A 23,420-nucleotide genomic window follows, 5' to 3' on the forward strand; every position below is an offset into this window, starting at 1 on the left:
GTATAAGCCCTTCATCAAGAATTTATCTAGTCAGCTAAATTATGACATTATGATTATTGATCTTAGTCTGCAGTTTATTAGGTGCCTCAGAATGCATATCAACTGTTGTGGTACAATAGTTCTTGAGCAAGCACAACTATTTTACTATTATAGTAACTTCCTTCTAAGTAATTATATCAGCCGCTGGTATAATTTACAATATGGTTTCATATGGTTTGTAGTAAATATACGGATCCAGGCTCATGGAGGAATAAACATACAAATATCATCAACTTTGGCGTTATGGAAGACAAATTGGGAATAAATATGTATATTCCAATGGCCAAACAGGAATAAACATGTTCAAACAATTCATCTATTGTTATCATAGCTCAATCCCAGTCACAACACTTCTAATACATAGTACATAAGCATCAAAAGTTACAAATCGAACTTAGTTTAGGACAGACAGGGTGTCAAAGATGTTCACCCACAATCAAGAGGAGGATTTATTCTAAAAGGACAAGACAAACAATTATTGAACTGCAACAATTTGAAAGGACAAGAAATTTGAGTCAGAAGTTTGCAAAATGTCCCAGGTACCACCAAAGAGTAAACACAACCTAATGCAATAAAGGAAATAATTCAGGCAACCACCTGAAGGTAGACTGAAAGGAACCCAATCTTTTAATCAAATTAGTAGAAGAGATTTGTTTTCACCTTCAGCGTACAGTTTTAGAATATGCTAATAATTAAATTTTACTCTCTATCCAGGATTTATAATGAGGTAACCTCAAACATACAGAATAATCAGTTCAATTATCAACGATGTGTAAATTGTGCAAAATACAAATGTATGTTTAATTTATAATACTGTTTTTATTTGCAGGGTATATCCTTCAAATCTACAAAGTCATTACCAAGATATAGCCTCCAGTCCAAACGAGAGTTCTTTGACCTGATTCACAATACTTCCAAATTCAATACTTACATCAAATTCACATTCAAATTAAGTTTAGGAAGCAAGACCCTCCCAAGTCTTACTAAAGCAAAATTCTTTGAGCAAAACCAATGAATACACAAATTCCAAAAAGAAAAAAAAAATCAACAATCCCAAATTCCCCAAGATGTCACCAGTTTGAATTTCCCAGAAGAATGAAGACACAGAATCTATAAAAGTCAACTGAAAAGAGTTCAAAGAAATTAAGAAAATAGAAGATTTTTTTTAAAAAGTGCTCCATCAACAGGCTATTGGGTTTGAAGTTAAAAAATACAAAAGCCTAAGAGAGTTAGAGTAACCCCCTTCACATTACTGCCCCTAGGTCACAACTGCAGAAAGCACCACTCATCTGCAAGATGTGAACTGAAGTGATTGTAATGAGGTCAGCCAGGTAAACCTCACAGAATAAGAGTTCACAATTAGGGCTGTTAACCTGGTTCAATCAGTGAGCCCTGGCTGACAGATATGAATAGGGGTGCCAAGGGCTCTGCTCACTCTGAGGGAGCTGGATCAGTACCAAGGACCCTCCATGTGTAAATAAAGCGTGACTTGGTGATGGGGCACAGGCCTCTATGGAGTTATTTCAGGAACCAGTTCACCCACACTACAACGGAAACAGTGAAATCTCCATGCACTATCATGATCAGACATAATACAGAGCAAAAAAAAAGACAATAAAAGAATATTATAGATGCTGAAAAAACTGGATCAAAAATACTGGATACACTGATCAGATCTGGGAGCTTCAAAACAGATAACATAAATCAGTTTTTTTTTGGTCCTCTACTCAATAGATATTGCCTGACTTGCTGAATATTTATAAATGTTTACTGTTTCCTTATAAGACACAAGTATCGGAAGTAGGTGAAAAAAATCGCTTAAAAAAGGTATCATTAATCCTGTAGGCATGGATAGCAAATATAAAGCAATTTTTATCTTGTCTACCAAAGTGAGTTTCCCCATGTTATTGAACACAATTTAGACATATATTAACCCAATGAGTTTTAAGATTTGTAGCTCAGGTTGAGGTTCTGGATGTAGGTTTGCTCACTGAGCTGGAAGGTTTGGTTTCAGATGTTTTGTCACCATACTAGGTAACATCGTCAGTGAGCCTCCAGATGAAGCACCGGTGGTATGGCTTGCTTTTTATTTTTGTGTTTAGGTTTCCTTGGGTTGGTGACGCCATTTTCTATGGTGACATCTTTCCTGTAGTGATGTCACGTACTGTTCTTTTTCTCAGGGGGTGATAAATGGGATCCAAGTCAATGTGTCTATTAATAGAGTTCCGGTAGGAATTCTCACGTGTCTATCTGTTTGGCTTGTCCCAGAATGGATGTGTTGTCCCAGTCGAATTGGTGTCCTTCCTCATCTGTATGTAAAGATACTCGTGAGAGTAGGTCATGCCTTTTTGTGGGTAGCTGACGTTCATGTATCCTGGTGGCTACTTTTCTGCCTTTTTGTCCAATGTAGTGTTTGTTACATTGGAGTGTTCTTGTTACATGTAGTGTTCTTGTAAGGTATTTGTAACTTGGCCAAGGAAACACTGACTACACCATTAGAAGAACCAAAGATACATACACCAAACATCACCAACTTCATTAGCAATGAAAACACCGTCAAGCTAGTGGACCTATGACTTACTACCCACTTCACTATCAACAACAAAACCTACAGACAAACCAACTGAACACCCATGTGATCTCGGATATCAGCATTCTTAGCAGAAGCAGTAATGCAGAGACTCGAACAAACTCTGCCAACCATCCAACCCAAACTTTGGGTCCGCTACGTGGATGACACCAGTGTCATCACTAAACAAAACAAATTAGAGGAAAGCTTCAAGACCAGCAATAATACCCGTACTGGCATAAAATTCACTAAAGAGGAGGAAAACAAGACCAGACTGTCATTTCTAGACGTCGCAATAGAGTTATCAGCCAATGGAGAACTTCAAACCAGCATCTACAGGAAAACAACTCATACTGACCAAATACTGAACTACAGAAGCAATCATCCCAACACCCACAAACGAAGCTACATCAGAACATTATTTCAATGAGCCACCACACACTGCAGCACAGAGGAACTACGCAGAGCAGAGGAAAATCACCTATACAGTGTACTCAAAAAGAACAGGCACCCAACGAACACAGTCCGCTGATTTCTAAGAAACAAACCCAAACAAGTAGACAAAACACGTACAGAAACCCTAGCCCCTCTCCCATATATCAAAGACATCTGGGAAATGACTGCCAGACTACTCAGACCCCTTGGCATCATGGCAGCCCATAAAACCACTAATACACTAAAACAGCAGACAATGAACTTGAAGGACCCTATACAGACAAGCAAAACTAATGTCATTTACAAAATACCTTAACAAACAGGCAGAAAACTAGCCACCAGGATACACAAACATCAACTAGCCACAAAAAGACATGACCCACTCTCAAAAGTATCTTTACATACAGTTGAGGAAGGACACCACTTTGACTGGGCAACACATCCATCCGAGGACAAGCCAAATAGATAGACACGGACGAGAATTCCTAGAAGCATGTATTCCAACCGGAACTCTATCAACAAACACATTGACTTGGATCCCATTTATCACCCCCTGAGAAAAGGAACCGAAAATGACATCATCACCGGAAATGATGTCACCAACCCAAGGAAACCTAAACACACAAATAAAAAGCGGGACATACCATCAGTACTTCATCCAGAGGCTCACTGATGATGTCACCTAGTATGGTGATGAAACGTCTGATACTGAAGCGAGCAAACCTACATCGATATATTAGCCCACTCAATAGTAAACAGGACACTATGACGCAAAGTCCAACAATATCACTCCAGATGCTTACCATAGAGTTGATTTAATGCAACAAAAGTAAACTTGTAGTCCTTGAACTTTCTCTTAGCCATAATGTCATAATATTCACATAATCTCCATTGCCTTCAAAAAGATAAAATTTAATTCACTTCCCAACAAAAATGTCTTATGGTCTTATGTTAAACCTCTGTTATGAAGATGTTTCATAGTTAACAATTTTGTACACTTCAGTCTTAAGGATTTTGGAGGTGCCTCGATTTTTTTAAAAATCAAAACATTAAATGAGTATTACATAGTTCCAGGTAATTGCAAATCTCTTGTTTATTTGAATTCACTTCAGGGACTGTTCTACAATTGGATATAGCAGTTTTGCTTGAATAGTGTTCCTAGGCTTGGAGCTTTTGCTTGGGTTTTTCAGTTCAGCAATGCCTCTATCATTATTATGAAACAGGTTAACGTTGGGCAAGCTTAAGGAGATAAGGATTGACAAGTCTCCTGGCCCTGATGGAATGCATCCCAGGATGCTAAAAGAGATGGTGGAAGAAATAGCAAATGCATTTGTGTAATTTGCCAAAATACACTAAACTCTGAGGCAAATTGGAAAATAGCAAATGTGATGCCACTGTTTAAAAAGAGAGGTAGACAATAGATGGAGAATTATTGAGCAATTGCTTAACTTCTGTAGTCAAAAAAATGCTTGAGTCTATTATCAAGGGAAAAACAGCAAGGCATCTATATAGAAATTGTCCCATTGGGCAGACGCAGCATGAGCTCATGAAGGGCAGATCATGCTTAACTAACGTTTTGCAATTCAATGCAGACATTACGAATACAGTGAACAACAGGGACCCAGTAGATGTGGCGTATCTAGATTTCCAAAAGGCATTCAACAAGGTGCCACACAAAAGGCTGCTGCATAAGATAAAGATACAAAGTGTTATGGACAATGTATTGGCATGGATAGTGGACTGGTTAACCAACAGGAAGCAAAGAGTGGGAATAAATGAGTGCCATTCTGGTTGGCAATCAGTGACTAGTGGTGTGCCTCAGGGATCTGTGTTGAGACTGCAATTATTCACAATTTACATAGATGATTTGGAGTTAGGGACCAGGTGTAGTGTGTCAAAATTAACGGATGAATTAAGATGAGTAGTAGGGCAAAGTGTGCAGAGAATTGTGAAACTTGCAAAGGGACATAGATAATTTAAGTGAGTGGGCAAAGGTCTGGCAGATGGAGTACAATGTTAATAAATGCGAAGTTATCCATTTTGATAGGAATAACAGTAAAAGGACTATTACATGAATGGTAAGAAATCTCAGCAGTCCTTGTGCATGAATCAAGGTTAGTCTGTAGGTACAACAGGTAATTAAGACGGCAAATGGAATTTTGTCCTTCATTGCTAAAGGGATTGAGTTTAAAAGCAGAGAGGTTATGTTGCAATTGTATAGGGAGCTGATGAGGCCACACCTGGAATACTGCATGCAGTTTTGGTCTCCTTACTTGAGAAAGGAGGTTCTGGCACTCAAGGGGTGCAGAGGAGATTCACTAGGTTGATTCCGGAGTTGAGGGGGTTGGCTTATGAAGACAGACTTGAGTAGACTGGGATTATATTCCTTGGAATTTAGAAGAATGAGGGCAATATAGGAACATTTAAAATTATGAAGGGAATAGATAAGATAGAAGTAGAGAGGATGTTTCCACTAGCAGGTGAAACTAAGACAAGAGGGCATAGCCTCAAAATTAGGTGGAGCAGATTTAGGACTGAATTGGGAATGAACTTCTTCACCCAGAGGGTTGTGAATGTATGGAATTCCCTACCCAGTAAAATAGTTGAGGCTTCCTCAGTAAATGTTTTCAAAGCTAAGATCGATAATTACTTTTATTTTTCAAAAAAATTCAGGGTTATGGTGGGAGAGTGGGTCAGTGAAGCTGAGGCCACAAAGAGATCAGCCATGATCCTATTGAAAGGAGGACAGGCTCAAATTGCAAGCTGGCCTCCACCTGCTCCTAGTTCTTATGTAAAAACTGCTCAGCTTGAGTCGCCTGTTTTTGAAACACCTCTGCTCTGAGATCAGGGTGAAATGCAATTATTCTTCTGGAAGGGTTCTTCTGAAAGAACAGTTCAATATTGTCTGCTGTGACCTCGGAACAACCAAGCATTAGTTACTACTTGACACCACATGCAAGAACCATGAGATCTACAGAACTCAGAACATTCTATGCCATTTTTTATTGCTTGCCTTCAAGAATAACCACCATTGAAATATGTTTTGATCCACTGAGCAGCCGCAAGACGAGGGAAAGACAGAGTCTGCCCATCATGGTCATAACAATCTAGAAGATTCCTCTGACTCCTACTCCAATCAAATCAGGAATGGGTAAAGCAACTCAGGCACATTTCTTAGAATGTTAGTTGCTCCTAGAAATTTTTGACAGCACAATATTTCCTGTTAAGTTACAAAGCTCTTCTCACTTTCTCCATATGTCCAGCTGCGCAACTGCAATATTTTGCTATCATTCAAAATGGCAAGATTGGATCTGGACGAAGTACCTTGAAATTAAAAGTTGGCAGGCAAAACTGAAGATAAAGATAAAGATACAGATAACAGATAAACTGAACAACGGGCTGCCTTTAAAAGAGGAGATAGTTTGGTCACAACCCAGGTATATTTCTACGAAGGGAAAGGTACAGCAAATAAATTCTGAGATCCTGGAATGAAATTAACAGATCTGAACTAGATAAATCAGTAAATATAAACAAATAGTGTAGAATTAGGTAGTGCAGCACTTCTTAGCAAAAAGCAACAAAAAAACAACCATTAGGTTGAAATGATGTACATTATTAAATGTCTTACTTTAAATAATGCAGTCTTTAAAATTAAATACAGTTTAAACATAAAGAATACAAACTAAATGTTAAATTTAAATTCATCTCATCTAGTTTCAACTGACCAGGCTCCATCCAGTGGCAATAAATGGTCAGTGCAGGTATGGACACTGGAGAGTTTTACAGGTTAGCAAGGGTGAAAAGGCACAGAGGGCAGGGGCAGAATTAGAGGAAGGCCAGGTGAACTGAGCTTGGAGTGGAACAGTGGAGATAGGTCATAAAATCAGGCAGGTCACACAGGGAATTTGTAGAAAATATTTAATTCTAAACATTTAATAATAATGACAAAATATTTGTTTATGATATTAAAATGAAATACTGTTAAGTGAATCAACATTAACTGGGGGCTTACCATACTAAGGGAAGTGAGAATTGAAACTGCAGAAGCGCTGGAGTAATTTTCCAATCTTCATTCAACTCAAGGGTTGTATCAGAGGACTGAGAATTTGCAAATGTTACACCATTTTTTAAAACAATGGGTGCAAAGATAAGCCTTGCAACTATAGCCTAGTTAGTTTAATATTGGCAATGGGGAAGCTTTTCAAAATGATAAACTGACAAAATTAGTATTTACTTAGGAAAGTGTGTATGCAGTGGTAGTTAGTAAATGTTTTTAGAACTGGAAGAAAGTTGTAGTGTAATTCCCAGGAGTTTGGTGTTAAGACTCTTGCTCTTGCTTAGTGCATTGGGCACAATTTCAAAGTTCGAGGATGAAATGAAACTCGGAAGCATTGTAAAATGTGAGGACAGTGTGTCTGTAGTGTTAGATAAGGGGTAAATGTAGGGGTATGGGTGGGTTGCGCTTTGGGGGTTGGTGTGGACTTGCTGGGCCGAAGGGCCTGTTTCCACACTGTAATGTAATCTAATTCCAGATTCAAAAGGACAGGTTGGTGAAACAAGAAGTGTGGCAGATGAAATTCAATGCAGAGAAGTGTGAAGTAATTCAATTTGGTAGGAAGAATGTAGGAATAATATTAACTTAAAGGGACAATTCTAAAGGTAATACTGGACCAGTAAAGCTGTACTGCACAGAAACTGACCTTTTGGTCCAACCTGTCCATGCCAACCGGATATCCAAAATTAATCTAGTTCCATTTGCCATCATTTTCCCTTTATCTCTCTAAACCCTCCCTATTCACATACCCATCCAGATGCTTTTTAAATGTTGTTATTGTACCAGCCTCCACCACTTCCTCTGGCAGTTCATTCCATATAGGCACCACCTTCTACAAGAAAACGTTGCCCCTCAGGTTCCTTTTCCCATCCCGGGGAAAAGACCTTGACTACTCATCCTATCCATGCCCCTCATGATTTTATAAATCTTTTTAAAAGGTTGGAGCATTTCAGTCCCCGATGCTCCAGGGAAAACAGCCTCAGTCTATTCAGCCTCTCCCTATAACATAAGCTCTCCAACCCAGGCAACATCCTCGTAAATTCTTTTCTGAACCCTTTCAGGTTTCACAAGATCCTTCCTATAGCAGGGACACCAGAATTGCAAGCAGTATTTCAATAGTGGCTTAACCATTGTCCTGTATAGCTGCAACATGATCTCCCAACACCTATACTCAAAGTACTGAACAATAAAGGCAAACAAACCAAATGCCTTCTTCATTAACCTGTTCACCTGGGACTCCACTTTCAAAAGAAAAAGGCTTTGAAGATAATAGGATAAGTTCAGAGGACAGCTGACAAAGCATGTAACATTCTAAATTTTAATAATAGGGGCACAGAGTACAACAGTCAGAGTAATACAGCACAGAATCAGACCCTTCAGTCCAACTAGTCCACCCTGACCATGTTCCCAAACTAAGCTTGTCCCACTTGTCCATATCCCTCCAAACCTTTCCTATTCATGTACATATCCAAATGCTTTTTAAACCTTGTAACTGTACCCCATCCACCACTTCCTCAGGCAGTTCATTCCACACACAAACCATTCTCTGTGTAAAACAAAAATTGCCCCTCATGTCCTTTTTAAAAATTTATCCTCTCACCTAGTTTTGAACTTCCCAACCCAAGGGAATAGACCTTTGCTGTTATTAATAAGGAAGATTTGATAACCTCATGTAGAACACTGGTTCAACTTCAACTGCAAGGTTACATCTAGTCCTGAGCACCACACTTTAATTCCTTGTGAAGGAATCAGAGTGCAGAAAGAATTCACTCAACTTCAGATATACAGGTTAGAGAAATTGGAAAGTTCTTCCTTTGACAGAAAGTTGAGGAGATTTCATAGATTTGTTCAAAATCATGAGGAATCTGGACACAATAGAGGGAAAACTTATTCCCAAACATAGAAGAATTGACAACGAGAGGGCACAGATCTAAAGATAATAGGCAAAGAAGCAATGGAGATATAGAGTCAGAGTTATAAAGCACCTGGTGTAAGAAACACAGGTCAGGTCCCAACTCACATTTCTATTACAAGTTCTAGTGCAGAAAAGTGAACTCGATCTAAGTTCTAAGTTCTTCAATGAAACAAATAACTTCCAATGCTAATAATGCCTGTAATGCATTACTGGCAAGATCTGTTTATAGAAAAGGCATGAGCAAGAAAATATAATGTGTTTCAATAAGATATCAATTTACTGAATCAATATTACATAAATACATCTGATAAATCATTCAAGGTCTGTTTCATCATATTGTATTCACCAACTTCACAAGACAACCACTGCAGCCACAATAATTCACAGCACACTTTCAAGAAATCATTTTTAATGTTAAGATAACTATGACCCAAATAAATAGAAAACTGGATGGAAAGGAAGGAGCAGTGTAAGAAGTCAGTCTTACTCTGAACTCACTCCAGGGCTGTGAATACCTAATGTATGGGGCAGATTCATGTCGTGATTTAAACCTAAGCAGCAGGTCCAGCCTGATTAGTCAAGTAACACAAATGTGAATTTTTTCAGCAGCTGCCAACAGTAATACTACTGAAGAATTCAGTACAAATGCTCATTGTATTAGAAAGTTTTACACAACTGAAGTCTTGAAAGGTGAGTAGATTAAAGTACAGAATAGTACTTCTTCTACTGGCCAATTCCATTTTAGCTAAGAAAGACACTTAGGTCCTTAGGGTACAATCTCACAACAAAAAAGCTCTATCTCTGTCGCTCAATCCCAGTCTCCTCATCAGGTTCTAAAAAGTGCTTTTCTTTGCTTTACAAAATAAGGACTGTACCAAACTAGCAACAGGCAATCTCACTGGGAAATTTAAGCCACTGAAATAAATGTGGATTCCATCCTTGATTCAGAGGGTTTATTAAAAGCTTTTGAATAAAGAACAATTGAGAAAAAAAATTCAAGAAAAACAACATTCAAGACATTACAAAGGATGTTTTTTTCCCCACTGCAATAAGTGATCTTCTCCAAATTAGTTACTCCTGCCTCCTCAAAGGAAGTCTTTCTTCCAAAAAATTAGCATGATTCCAACAGAGTCCAAGTTCTTGAAACTTTGTTTTTATAGATGACAGATACTTGCATATTTTAATGTCACGAATCATGGGTAACCATTTGCAAGCTTAAAGGTTGTTGCCACAAATTTAATGACAAAAAGATTCTTGGTAGGAAGTATTTTTTAAACAACCAATGAATGCAAATCACGGTGCAAACTGTAAACTACTACATGTTTACAGTTTAAATCATTCTAAGTTCCTTTCTGTAAGACTGAAGCTGTAAAACTAGCCAATACAAAACACTTGACAAACCACGTTATCCACATCATACCACCCATAACTGTAGGAACGGTACACAATATAATGGTAACTCGGATCCAAATTCAACATAAATGCATAAGTGTAAACATTACAGCGCAGAAAAGTGGAGACAAATTTTCTTACCTAATTGGGTACTGCATGAATCAAGTGACCAACCAACACGGACCACATGCGGATCAGGCTCAGTTGGTGGAAGATGCTTAACTGCAATCTCTTCGTTAATCTACAAAGGAAAAACATGTTTTTTTGTTTTGAAAACAATGTTACCATTGTTAACATCTTAAAGTACATTAGACTACCAAGTCCTACTTGAAGTCCAATTAGGAAAAAATTGAGCTGTACAAAATTGGACTCTCATAAGGGCCTAAATTCAGCACTGACAAATGCTAAAACATTTGCTCCTACAATTGGAGGTCAGCTGCGCAAACATGGCAATCAAAAGGATGTTAAATACTTTTACAAATCTACAAATTTCCCAGCAAGAAGCCTGAATTTTCATTCATTGATCACTCCACAGTTGCCAATTGCTCCACAAAACTATCACAGCCAGGGATGTATATCTAATACATGAGAGCGAACAAGGTGTATCTAATTGCAGGGACATCACAATCAACCGCTCTCACATATCAGCAATACAGGCACCTTCAGCCAGAGTCACTGATAGTTAAGTGGAAATGAGTACCCTGATCAAAATTTCAAACATCAGAGTTGCTTAGGTCAATTGTGAACATCTCAGCCAAAATCAGCTCAGCAGAAAATAGTGTCTGTTCTTGGGTCTTCGTGATCTGAGCAGTTCAAGTACTCATCACAAAAGTCATGGACTACATTTTCACTAAGACGCAATGACAGACAACGTCAATGACTATCTCCTTATGCGTCATATGTATCATTCTAAGTGAAAGATCCAAGTGATTCACAAGATGAGTTCATTTATCGTTAAAACATAAAATATTAGATCACCCCACCATGATCCACACTTGAGAATACAAACCAAGTTTGTTCAAACTGACTGTCCAATTTTAACCAATAAGTCCTGGTAGAATGATTTCTACTGAATGTGCAATAACCCCTCAGAGGACAACTGAAGCAACATTTCCTCTCAGAGTTATTATAATGCAAGATGCCATTCAGCCAATTTGTGCCTGTACCAGCTCCCTCAGCGTTTATACTTAGTGCTAATCTCTTGCCTTTTGCATGTTTCTATGCATTGTTTCCAGCTAAATAAACACCCAATGCTCTCTTGCATGCCTCAATTGTACCTGCCTTCCCCATATTTCTAGCCACTTTGAATTGAAGGGTACTGATTAAGTGAGCTGCTTTTTCCTGAATGACATTGAGTTTATTGAGTGTTCTTAGAACTGTACTCGTATAAGGCATAGTAGAATATTCCAGTGCACCATTTACTTACACCTGGTAGGTAATGGAAAGGCTTTGGGAGTTTGGTACAGGGTGTTGTACATTACAGAATCACCACAAACTGGCTCAGTCTCTGACCTGTTCTTGTAGCAACACAATTTATGTGGGCAGTTCTGTCAGATATCTGGTCAATTGTAGCCCCTGGAGAATTGATGTTAGGGATTAAGCAATGCCAATGCCACTCAATGTCATGGGAAAAATGGAGAAATCCTCACTGGAGGAAGTTAGAACCTAACACAAATATTTATTGCCATTTATCAGCCCCAGCCGAATGCTGTTAATGGCTTGGTGCTTGCAGAACTGACTGCTTCATTATGTGACAAGCTGCAAATCGAGATCACTAAACATCCCCATCTCTGACCCTGTGGACAGAATGTCATTGGTGTAGCTACTGAAGAAATGTAGCAGAGTGTACTACACTATTATGACATTTCAACTTTTCACACTTAATTTATTAAATCTCCCAAACAGTGTGATTATATGTAGAGCAAAGAATAAGACATTCACTTTGTTGTGGACATCTCTGTCAACTATCAGGAAAGAGTAAGTTAATGTAGCAGAATGGGCTTTGGTCAATGCCCTGATAAACTAGTAGATGTCCTGCAGCAAAGATGATTGGCCTCCACAACCATCTTTGCTCTGTACTGGGTATGACCTCCAGTCAATTTCTTTAACTCTCTTATGGCTCCCCAATGCCACGCATGGCCAAATACTAAATGGGAAGACCACTCTGCAGAACACCTCTGCTCAATTCAGCACAACCCTAACCCTCCGGTCTCTTGCCATTTTAATTCACATCTTGCTCTCTTAATCACATCTCTGTCTTATATCTCCTGCAGTGTTCTAGTGAAGCTCAACACAAGCTGAAGGGGTACCACCTAATTTTGCATTTCAACAACTTCAGACTGTGAACTCTATCCTCCATTTTGTGACTTTACCTTCTGTCTGTTTTTGCTTTTGTTTTCAGCACAGCTAACCCAAATTCTGCTATCCACATCTATTCTAGTTCTCTTCTCTACAATCATTACCACTTCCCTTATATTTGTCTCTAATCTCACCCTATAACCTTATCCTACTTTCCCTCCAGTTCCACTTACTCCTCCCCACTTTGTTGTATAGTATAAAACCATTTCAGCTCTCAATTCAAAACAAACTTGGTTTCTCCTTCCTCAGATGCTTCCAGACCTGCTTAGTTTCCATGGACTTTGTTTTTATTTAAGCATAAGGACTGGCAGATCGGTGCATCTCAACAGCACCACTGATGAATCTAATTCGAGTCTCCAAATTCCACTGCACTAAAGATTGACAACTTGGCAGTTGACTACCTATGCCTCCACCTTGGAATATCCTTGCCAAATCTTTGCCCACTTCTCTTCCTTTTAAGAGGCTCCTGACATAGCTACCTCTTTGACTGAGGGTTTTGTCCCCTGTCCTAACACACTTTTTATCTGATAAAGCTCCTGTGAAAAACACCATGGGATATTTTAAATGCAAGCCTGTCAAATTAACAGATAGCAATAAGTTAGCGTCAGAAACAGAGAGAGGTTGCATTAAAGTATTTGCAAGTAGACTGGATCATTGAAATAATCTGGTGATAGGAGAGGATGCTTAATATTGAAAAGAAATTCTTATTTTGCAAAGTGGAGACGCAGCTCAGTACAAAATAGATGGAATAGAAAACGGCTCAAAAGGATGCAAGAGTTATCACATTGGCACTGTCAATGTCTGAACAATTCAGTAAAAAGACCAATAAATGCAGAAATAATAAAATGATGATATCAGTGGTATGCTGAACACTACGATATTAGGGTCAAAGATAGGTGCTTAGCAGGATCCGTGTTTGAGGTTTAGTGAATTTTTTTGAAGAGTGGGAGTACTGATAATTTTCTATAAAGTATTGAAAACAGTTTAAATAATATTATTCCAGAACATTACTTTAAAAAGACGATTTAGAATCAAATGCATCAGGTGGAATCTTTAGACAAAGAGTAACAGTCTACAGATAAGAGATCCACACTTTCAGACAGCTAAATTGCTATTGGGTAATAGGCCAAGAGAGTTAAAGCACAAGAGGAGCAATCTATAGTTGACGGTATTCTTTTAATATTTTACTTCTCTCCTGCACTTCCTTCCTTGAACCTCACAAAAAAATTACAGCACCCAGTAAAATATCTGAACATCAAAGCTTTCGGTAAAGCTGTGGGGAATTTGAAGTGCAGCTGTTCAAGTGGAACAAATAGAAGATCATACAAACTCAGTAACAATAAACTCAAAGCAGTCTTGGTAACATAATTCAATTTTAGCAAGGCACCAACAATCACAGTGTGAAACTGGTCACTTCAACAGATTCAATGTTGACCAAGTGGCAAAGACTGAGAGATTACTCAGTATCAGTACAAAGTGGTTTTGCCTTGCACCTACATTAGGGAAATTGTTTTTTAAAACATGTGTTCACAATATGTGGGTGTTGCTCGCTATCTCTAATTGCCCTTGAGAAGGTGGCCTACCTCTTGAATCACTGAAGTGCATGTGGTTTAGGTACACCCGCAGTGCTGTTAGGAAATTTCAGGACTTTGATGCAGCGAAAGTGAAAAAATGGTAGCACAGTTCCAAGTCAAATGGTATAAATTGGACACCAATGCAAGAAGGATAAGGAAATCAGTCTCATTCTGATCTGCCTTTAAGTCTGTCCAGGGTGACAACCTGGGCCCAGTTTACACTCCACAAGTTCAGCATTGGTGCTCATTTTTACAGCAAATAATCTATGTCATGATCTATGGTGACAATATTGCAAGGAACAGTCATTCAGTCTTAGCTCCCATTAAGAACTGTTCCTAATCATATACAAACGGTTTTAAACTGGAAGAGGCATCACAAATACTGAAAAAGAGGAAATGCAGTATTGTTACCAGAGCCTTCTCGATAACCCACCTGTATGAAATCTAATAAAGAAGTTGAGCAATGTAGAGAACAAGGCTGTCTGGGAAACATGGCTTCTCAAACTTTGGGTATGTTTCTTAGAAACTGAAAGAGGGCATTCAAAAAATTTCACTCCATTCAGGTGATGAAAATAATTACACCAGTTATCACAATTCTTGAAATAGAACTTGTGTAATTTTATTTCCCCTCACACTTGCGTAGACATCTTTTTCCATGTAAAGCTACAAAAGGACAAGAGAAGTCACCTTAAGAATCCATTCATGAGATCCTATCCTTGCAAACAGTGTTTATTTTTCCATCATAATGTATTGCCCAGTTTAATGCGATGCTCAATAAAGGTCAATCCTGTTTTGTTTTCGCATCTAAGTGCAGGACCTTTAACAACACATCTGCTGTTGTACTGTCCAGGCACTTACAAACATCAAGCTATGGTTATTCTAATTCTACCTTCTCAAACTGAAAACAGAAATTGCACAAACTCCCATATTGCCTTAAACAGAACTTCATTCTATGAAACATAACCACTTCTAGTTTGGAAATGTTGCCTGCCTCCATGTCCTAGGTCACCCCATTGAAACCCTGATCCATGCCACTTTCACTATTGAAAGTGGCATGTCCCTCTGCCAAAATCTGCTCCCTCTACTGAAATACCTGTTATAAAAATCTCTACATCAAAGGTGCTCTCTAAATTCTAATTAGTGTTGTTGAGGTTGGTTCAGCCAGCATATGAAAAAGATTAAATATGTGGGAGTTTTGAATTCCTAGAAGTAATATGGTAACTCAATTGGCAGAGTTAAGGCTTCAGAATGATGCATTTAATATGCACAAAAACAAAGCACTGTGTGCTGTTTCCTTTACAGATTGTAATATAAAGGGCAATTTAAAGCACAAGCCATCACTTCCAAGGACAGTACTGGCATTGCATGTGGGTGTTACAACATGCACCACTAGGAAATACAGGAAATCAAGATATGATTCCAACCCTACAACCTTGAATTCCCTAAATCCATGGCACTGCAGAATGCAGTGAGCAAAAGGGGCAGGTGTGTTACCACTGGTGCAGGGAGAACAAATGGGTACCCTGGAAAGCCACTATCAAGTAAATCCTGCAAGTGGTTCATGAGCAGTTTTGATAAGGGCCTAGGTGCAGCTCAGCTGCCTAGCCAGAGTTCCATGGCCTTAATAGATATGTAAGGGGAGAAAAAGAAAACGGGCAATTCCAAGCCCTCAAAAGAAAAGTTAAGTACCTTAACTTCAAAACAAACTTTCCCCTTGTTGACCCCATATGTTGCTCGTGCTCCTGACCACAGATATGCAAATCCTTCAATAGTCAAGGGGTAGCCACTCAAGCGGTCTCTAGCCACTTTAAAGTGCAGATCACAGTTATCTAGGATGGAAAACATGGAAAAATGTAAGACAGGGAAACAAGAACATATCAAGTCAAACCAGTTCAGATTACCCTGAAAATAGTTTATTACAAAGACACTGCTTGATACTTACAGGTATCAATGGCCACACAGGATTCATCAAAGTCTTCCTCATCATCTTCTGCAGGTGGCTGGGGTGATTTTGCTCTACAAAAAAGTAAAATACTGCAGTTTAACTCCTTCAATGTCAACAGTCAACAAGCAGAATGATTAATGTACGTTCATACCAAATCTCAAATGATTTTCATTGTGTAGTAATCTAGATTTTTAAGTCAATAACTCAGTAAGCACCATTCACATTTGGTGCACAGCATCAAAATTAACCAGACATTAAGCATAGTATATCTCACTTACATTCCTGAAAATCACACTTAAGTGAAACATAAGAAATCAATATTAAAGCCTGATTTAGGTTACTTCAGAATTGCAGAAAAACAATGTACAAACTGAAATATTGTATCATATATGTACCACATTGTGCAGTCCTAGCTAACATAGCTTGCAAAATAAAATTGATCACTACTAGTAAAAGAAACACAGTACATAATTTTAAAAAAATACTCACCATGAAGAATTGCTAGATTAGCCAGGATTTCCGGTAACTCCACTAGTGGCAGAGGTTAGTTGGTGCAGGAATCAGTAGCAGTGACTAGCATCTGCCACCAGCTGGAGCCTGGAATTTCAGTGAGGGTTCAGCAAAGTACAAAGCCAGGAGACAAACGTTAGAGACAAAGCTAAGAACAGACGTGAGGCAAGAGAAGCAAGGGGAGAACAGACCAGCGAACAAGGGCAGAAAGTGATGCCAGGGGCAGACTGGGTCAGTAGTGGAGACAAGGAGGCAAGGCCTGGAGGAGAGTTGGGACCAGGGCACAAAGCTAGGGTTGAGGCGAGGCCCTATAAGGAGGGAGGGTTAGGTGGCTGGAAGCAACAGGACAGGAAACAAATCTGGCAGCCACACAAAAGGAAGCAGTGTTTCAGTCTTAAAGTAAAACCAGCAACTTTAATGTTATACTGACTATGGATATCAAAATAAAAAAATTTCAAGTGAGTCAATGTTTAGCAGAGACTTTCTATACATTTTATGTAAAGTACAACACAACCAGTCTTTTCCATGTTAAAACTGTTGATTGAGTGTTGCCTGCTGCCTCCCCAAAAAACTTCTGTATTGTTCATCAAATTAACTTGAAATAAAGTGTGACAGAGAAGAATGTGTAGAGGCAGAGAGCTAACCACTGAGCTGCCATGCTGCCTCCTTCCTGATGAAGGGCTTTTGCCCGAAATGTCAATTTTCCTGCTCTTCGGATGCTGCCTGACTTCCTGTGCTTTTCCAGCACCACTCTGATCCAAATGCTGCCTCCTTCAGCCAAGTAACATCTCTATACACAGTGAACAGTGTGATATTTACCCAGATAATCACCTGTTACTTTGTGGTATTTGCCCCCTCTACTAGTACAAGGAACCGAGTAAGAGATGTTTCATGCAGTTTGTAGCCAACATTCCTGTCCTGAGCCTCTCTCATGATAAAGTGGTAGAGGACAGACCAGCACTGGATCTCTACAATGGTTTTAGATAACAAGGTGGCTTATTATAATGTAACTATAATCCCCTGGATTGCATTCTGGCATCTGTGCATAAATCAATTTGTCCACAAGTCGGAACACAATGTAGAGCAACTGCTCGTGAGTATACAAAATGCTCCTATGTCAGGTTTTTAAAATTATACTTCCGTGTGGGATCACATTGTTAAACACGAATTTTTGTTAAATCAAGTGTTTGTAAATCGGAGACCCTCTGTTGTAATCATTTGTTATTTGGTATGAATAACCAAAAGGTCAGGCATAATTGTGCAGACCTCAGAAGAGTTGGTGCATCTGTGCTCTGAAAGCAAGAATAGAGCACCTCGTCAGCAGCTGCAGATGATGTGTCATCAACAGAAGGTGGAGTCAACATAACATGATCATTAACACTATCAGAACCATTACAGAACAAGGTGCACGTCAATAAGGAAGCTCTACACCTTTTCCACTTTTGATCCTTAAGTACATTCATTGTAGGAACGAGTCTAGATTTCTGTAGTGAATGAGGTTACTAGTAACCTGACTCTCATCTTACATACAGTCAGCATAATATAATCATGGTGTTATACTGTCACAGCCAACTTGAGAAAGTGTGCCGACCCTACTCCCAGACAATGTCCAATCTAAGGAAAAGGTGATGAAGGGCTTATGCTGTGCTTTCCCAGCAACACACTCTCGACTAGTGTCCAATCTAAGCTGCACAGCTGCTGGGCAACACAGCACAAGCCCTTCATCAGGCCAATCAGCAAGCAGATGCACTGCTCTCGGATTCTAGAGGTCAATGCGCACACAGACCTTGGAGATCCATGCAAAGGCAGGATAAATTAGAGGGGATACAGCTCCAGGGTTGTGACAAAACTAAAAGATTTAATCAAGTTAATCAAAAACCTAATTCTTTTGCGTGATGAACTCAGGTTAACTAAAACCATTGATCAGGTTTCTGCACTTAACAAGAAACTATTATTTCTTGAAAATAAATCAGATCTAACCACAGGCTGATAATACAAATTATCTGCTTATAAGTAACCTCAACTCTACCCCTTCTTAAACCTCTCCATACAAACATGAAAAAAAACAAGACAAAAAAATGTTATGGGTGGAAAAACAAATTTTTTTAGCCTGTGATGTTAATGTCACTTGCCAGTATCCCTTCAAGAGATTAGTCTTAGAAAGAAATAACGCACTGCTAACCCTATTGATACAATCTTCTAACCAAGGAATTGGATAACAACCTGTTTCCATAACTGCATTTACTTTTTCTGGTTGACATGGAATTTATTTAATCCATCCATTTTAGAAACCAACTCTACCAGTGATCTCTAGCTCCTTTGGTTATGTTCAGTCAAATGATTTTCCAACATGGTTTGAACCTCTGTTTCAATCTCCACAGCTAATTTGATTGATACTGACTCGCCATGTCTACATCATGCCTAGCTAATACAATTCTACAGATTTCCCTATATTTCCTAAGAACACAATTTCACAGGATTCAATGAAGTGCCCTTTTATTTCTTCCAAGTCCTTCTGATTTCCAACCTTATTCTTTCCAATTCCTTTCAGTTCTTTGCTGCAGACACAGGACAGGTCCCACAACTGTTCCGTCTCTCAGACACACGTTAAAGGCAGCAGTTAATAGCCAAATGGTAAGCAAAATTTATTTATTCATAGGATATGGGGAAATCGCTGACTGCTCCAGCATTTACTGCTTATCTCCAATTGTCCCGTAATCTCGGTGGTTTGCTTGAGCCATTTCAGAGGGCAGTTGAACCACATTGTTGTGGGCCAGGAGTCACATGTAAGCCAGACCAAGTTGATTTCCTTCCCTAAAAGAATTCAGTGGACCAGATGGGATTTGTCCAAAAGTGGTTATGTGGATGCCATTAGACAAGTTTGTTTAAAAATTCTAAATCTTTTATTTAATTCAAATTTTGCCACCTGCTATGGTGGAATTCAAACCCCACTTGATTACTAGTTCACTGACATTACTACTGAGCAACTGCTCCATTAAATGTTTTAGTTGTCTGGAGGGGGAAAAAATGCTTCCTTTTTAGAGTTTGAAGGCTTTCCCTGGTTTAAAGCAATATCTTTTTTCCATTTTGGTCCACAATTCAAGAATAAAGATAAAAAGATGCAGTCTTTACATGCCTCCACCCTTAAAGGAGATGAAACACCATTAGGAAAAAGTATTTCATCATAAACTATGTGACACACAAACAATAAACCACAAGATTCATATCCATCCACCCTTTAAGTTAAAAATGATGTAATCATATTATACTCAGGCCAATGCAATTGTAATAACTTTATCTTTTAAAACAATGTGAATGAGTTTTAGATTGAAGGTTGAAAATGGCAGACTCCATCTGAACAGTCTCACATCTTGATTTTTAAACGTTTCAACAAACATGTGGATTATAGTCAGATTAGATTAATATTTCTTTGTTACTATTGGACATAGACTTCACAGTGTATCCCAGAAGGGGCCAATAATAACCCTGAGGTCTCCTTTTCAAAAGTAGAGTATTCCCTTATAAAAGTAGCTCAGTGAATTCCTTATTCCCAAATTATCTTGTAACAAGATTGCACCTACTCAACTCACTAGCATCAATCGCCATTTTAAAGTCCAGGGAAGGTTAGTGGTGGCTAACACCAATTCATTTATTAAGTTTTCCATCAGCTTCTCAAAGATTGCTCGGTATTCTGCTAACTCTATCACTTTTGCTTACTTTCCTAATAAATTCATTATAGATACAGGTATTATGCTGAAGTTACATACAAATATCCAGTAAAACCCACATATTCCAAAATAACTTGTGATTTATTTAATTTTTGGAATGAAGCATTCTCTCAGATTTTTCACTTTTGCTGTTCTTGGCAATATTTATCCTTATTTATGATATGTCCGAGTAATGTTAACCTTGCTTTTGCAAATTGACTTTTGGCCAAATTTATCAACAAGCCAGAAAACTGTAATTGCTTAAGGTCTTTACATACTCATTCTATGTGTTATGACATTGTTGAACCATACTATGTAACTGAGGTAGTTCAGCTACAACTTGATTCCGAAGCTTCTAGAATGGAGCAGAGGCATTCTTTAACCCAAATGACATGCCTTGGTGTGACAGAAGTGGACATCTCTTTAGCCTGTGATGTTAATGTCACTTGCCAGTATCCCTTCAAGAGATTAGTCTTAGAAAGAAATAACGCACTGCTAACCCTATTGATACAATCTTCTAACCAAGGAATTGGATAACAACCTGTTTCCATAACTGCATTTACTTTTTCTGGTTGACATGGAATTTATTTAATCCATCCATTTTAGAAACCAACACTACCAGTGTTGGTAGTCAGATTAGATTTGGTTATGTTCAGCCAAATGATTTTCCAACATGGTTTGAACCTCTGTTTCAATCTCCACAGCTAATTTGATTGATACTGACTCGCCATGTCTACATCATGCCTAGCTAATACAATTCTACAGATTTCCCTATATTTCCTAAGTAACCTTACTTGATCAACCTGTTGTTCGCCTACTCAAAGGAAGGACAGATTGTCTAACTGTCCCAGTATTTCCATATTGGCTAGTTATATTGTAGAAGGTTGTAAAACCTTGTATTGTAAAAACCTTGATGAGATTGTATTTCAATTAGTAGACCATAAGGGGTAAAAAATTTGAGTCAACTTTTCCACTACTACCTTAGCTGTAATTGTTCTTAAAGAAATAGCCAATTGTTATTTCCATGATGAGGATAAACTGGTTTCCTGCTTTCAATTTTGATAATGGTCTTATACAATCTAATACTTCATTGAATGTTTCTTCAAAAATATTAAAGGTGCTGGTTTAACTACATGTTGAAGTTTTCCCATTACCAGTCACCTGTGACTGTTACAGAATAGCAGTGTCCTTATGAAGTCATGTTTATCAATGCTTGATTTTTCCATTTTCTGACACAATGTGCCATGTGAATTTCACATGCCATTCTCCTCACATCTTGTAATATTTCGGCAGTACCACTATTTGATGAACAACCTTTTTTTTTTGTTTGCAAATCTGTGATTGTGTCTCCACTTTCTCATCAGAACTCAGTTTTCAATATAACCGTATGCAGGAACTGCTTCAGCCTCAGTATGAACTGATTGTGCGAACTTATTCAACTCTGGACCTGCTTTCTGAGCCTCAATTAATGAAGACAAGCCACTAACTTACATTGCATTATCCGCGTTCTTAAAGACAGTTTCACCTACTCTAACATGTTTGTGGTGTTGCATTACTTTGACCTGTAGTCAACAGATTTTGATTAGCCATTGCCCTCACCATGCGATGGGTGGAAAAAACACCTGTTCCTATAACTACTCTGTCTCTTTAGCTTCACTCCAACTTTGCAGTTATACGCAGAGCTAAAACGTTCATTCCAGCCAAATCATTCCCCAGGAGCAAATCAACTCCATCCATGGGTCATTTCCAACCACCACTATCTCAACTACCACTGGTCCAGAAAGTCACACTCCAAATGGACTCTGTATAATGGAATAGAATATACTCTCCACTTATCCAGTTTGGTCTTGAATGTTCTCCTGTGCTCAACTGTGGTTGCTTCGTCTGTAGTTAAAGGTACAATTTGATCTATGGTATTTTCCTCAGAAGGTACTGAGTTTTTAATGTGCTCCAAGAGAATGAATCATGCAAGAGCTGTTTCAATTCCTAATGCTAGTAACCATCTGTCAAAATTATTTTGCTTAATGCTTTCAAATTCAAAGTAGGTTTATCGAGTCTGTTTCCTTAAATTTCAAAAGCCTACATTGCTTCAATCACTCACTCATATGCACCCAGAATAGCCTATTTAAAATTGAAACATCTCCTGACAGTGATTTGTTAATTTTCTGGTTTTAGCTTTCCCAGCTTTTCAATTTCTTTACCTTGTGCATAAGCTGCTTTAACTGTAACTCAATATTGACTGTTGTCTTATTCCAATGTGTCACTACCCAGAGTACCAAGTTCCTGTTATATTTCTACTCAACCCCAGGTATTGCACTGGCCGTTGGATTATTTCTGCTTCCTTAGGTCTGGCAGGCAATTCCCTTCTAATCTACTTGCCAATTCAAATAGCCTGGCTTTTGGGATCTGTTTAAAGTATGTCAGGAAGAATTCAGCAGTTTCCAGTGTCTTTTTTTTTAAAATTATACAAAACCTGGTGCTTTCTTTGATCCTTTATCACCTAACTCCACACTCAAATCATCATCTATATTCCAAAGTAATCCTGGCAAATAACCCAAATCTGGTGATGACCCATTCAGGAAGGTACATTAATACTACCACCCTGCTGGTCACAAAAGTAAATTAAAAGACGTAATCAAATTACTCAGTCATCAATTTTACTGCCTGATAAACTCGGATTAACTGAAAATACTGACCAAATCTGCATTTAACAAGAAACTATTATATATTACAATTTCAATTCTGAAATTGATTCAGTTTGAACCACGGGTAAACAAAACTTGAATTATCGACTTCTAACTCTCTAACTTAAATGCCACCCTTTCTTAAACCCCTACATATATGCAAACAGACAAATACAAACAAAACAAAACAAAACATCATGGGTGAACAAAATATATCAGGGAAACACAATTCAATAGT

At 38.4% G+C, this 23,420-nt stretch overlaps 1 protein-coding gene across 1 annotated transcript in view; it reads right to left on the reverse strand.

Annotated features, from left to right (window-relative positions):
• Window positions 1–23,420, reverse strand: part of LOC140454489 (heterogeneous nuclear ribonucleoprotein U-like protein 1) — an 81,715-nt gene that overhangs the window by 24,749 nt on the left and 33,546 nt on the right. The window contains exons 4-6 of the mRNA XM_072549281.1: window positions 16,279–16,352; window positions 16,026–16,165; window positions 10,546–10,645 (exon numbers count right to left, since the gene is read on the reverse strand). Coding sequence (XP_072405382.1) covers window positions 10,546–10,645; window positions 16,026–16,165; window positions 16,279–16,352 — 314 coding nt within the window. The remainder of the gene's footprint in view (window positions 1–10,545; window positions 10,646–16,025; window positions 16,166–16,278; window positions 16,353–23,420) is intronic.

Source organism: Chiloscyllium punctatum, chromosome 29 (assembly GCF_047496795.1).
Source record: "Chiloscyllium punctatum isolate Juve2018m chromosome 29, sChiPun1.3, whole genome shotgun sequence".
NCBI lineage: Eukaryota > Metazoa > Chordata > Chondrichthyes > Orectolobiformes > Hemiscylliidae > Chiloscyllium > Chiloscyllium punctatum.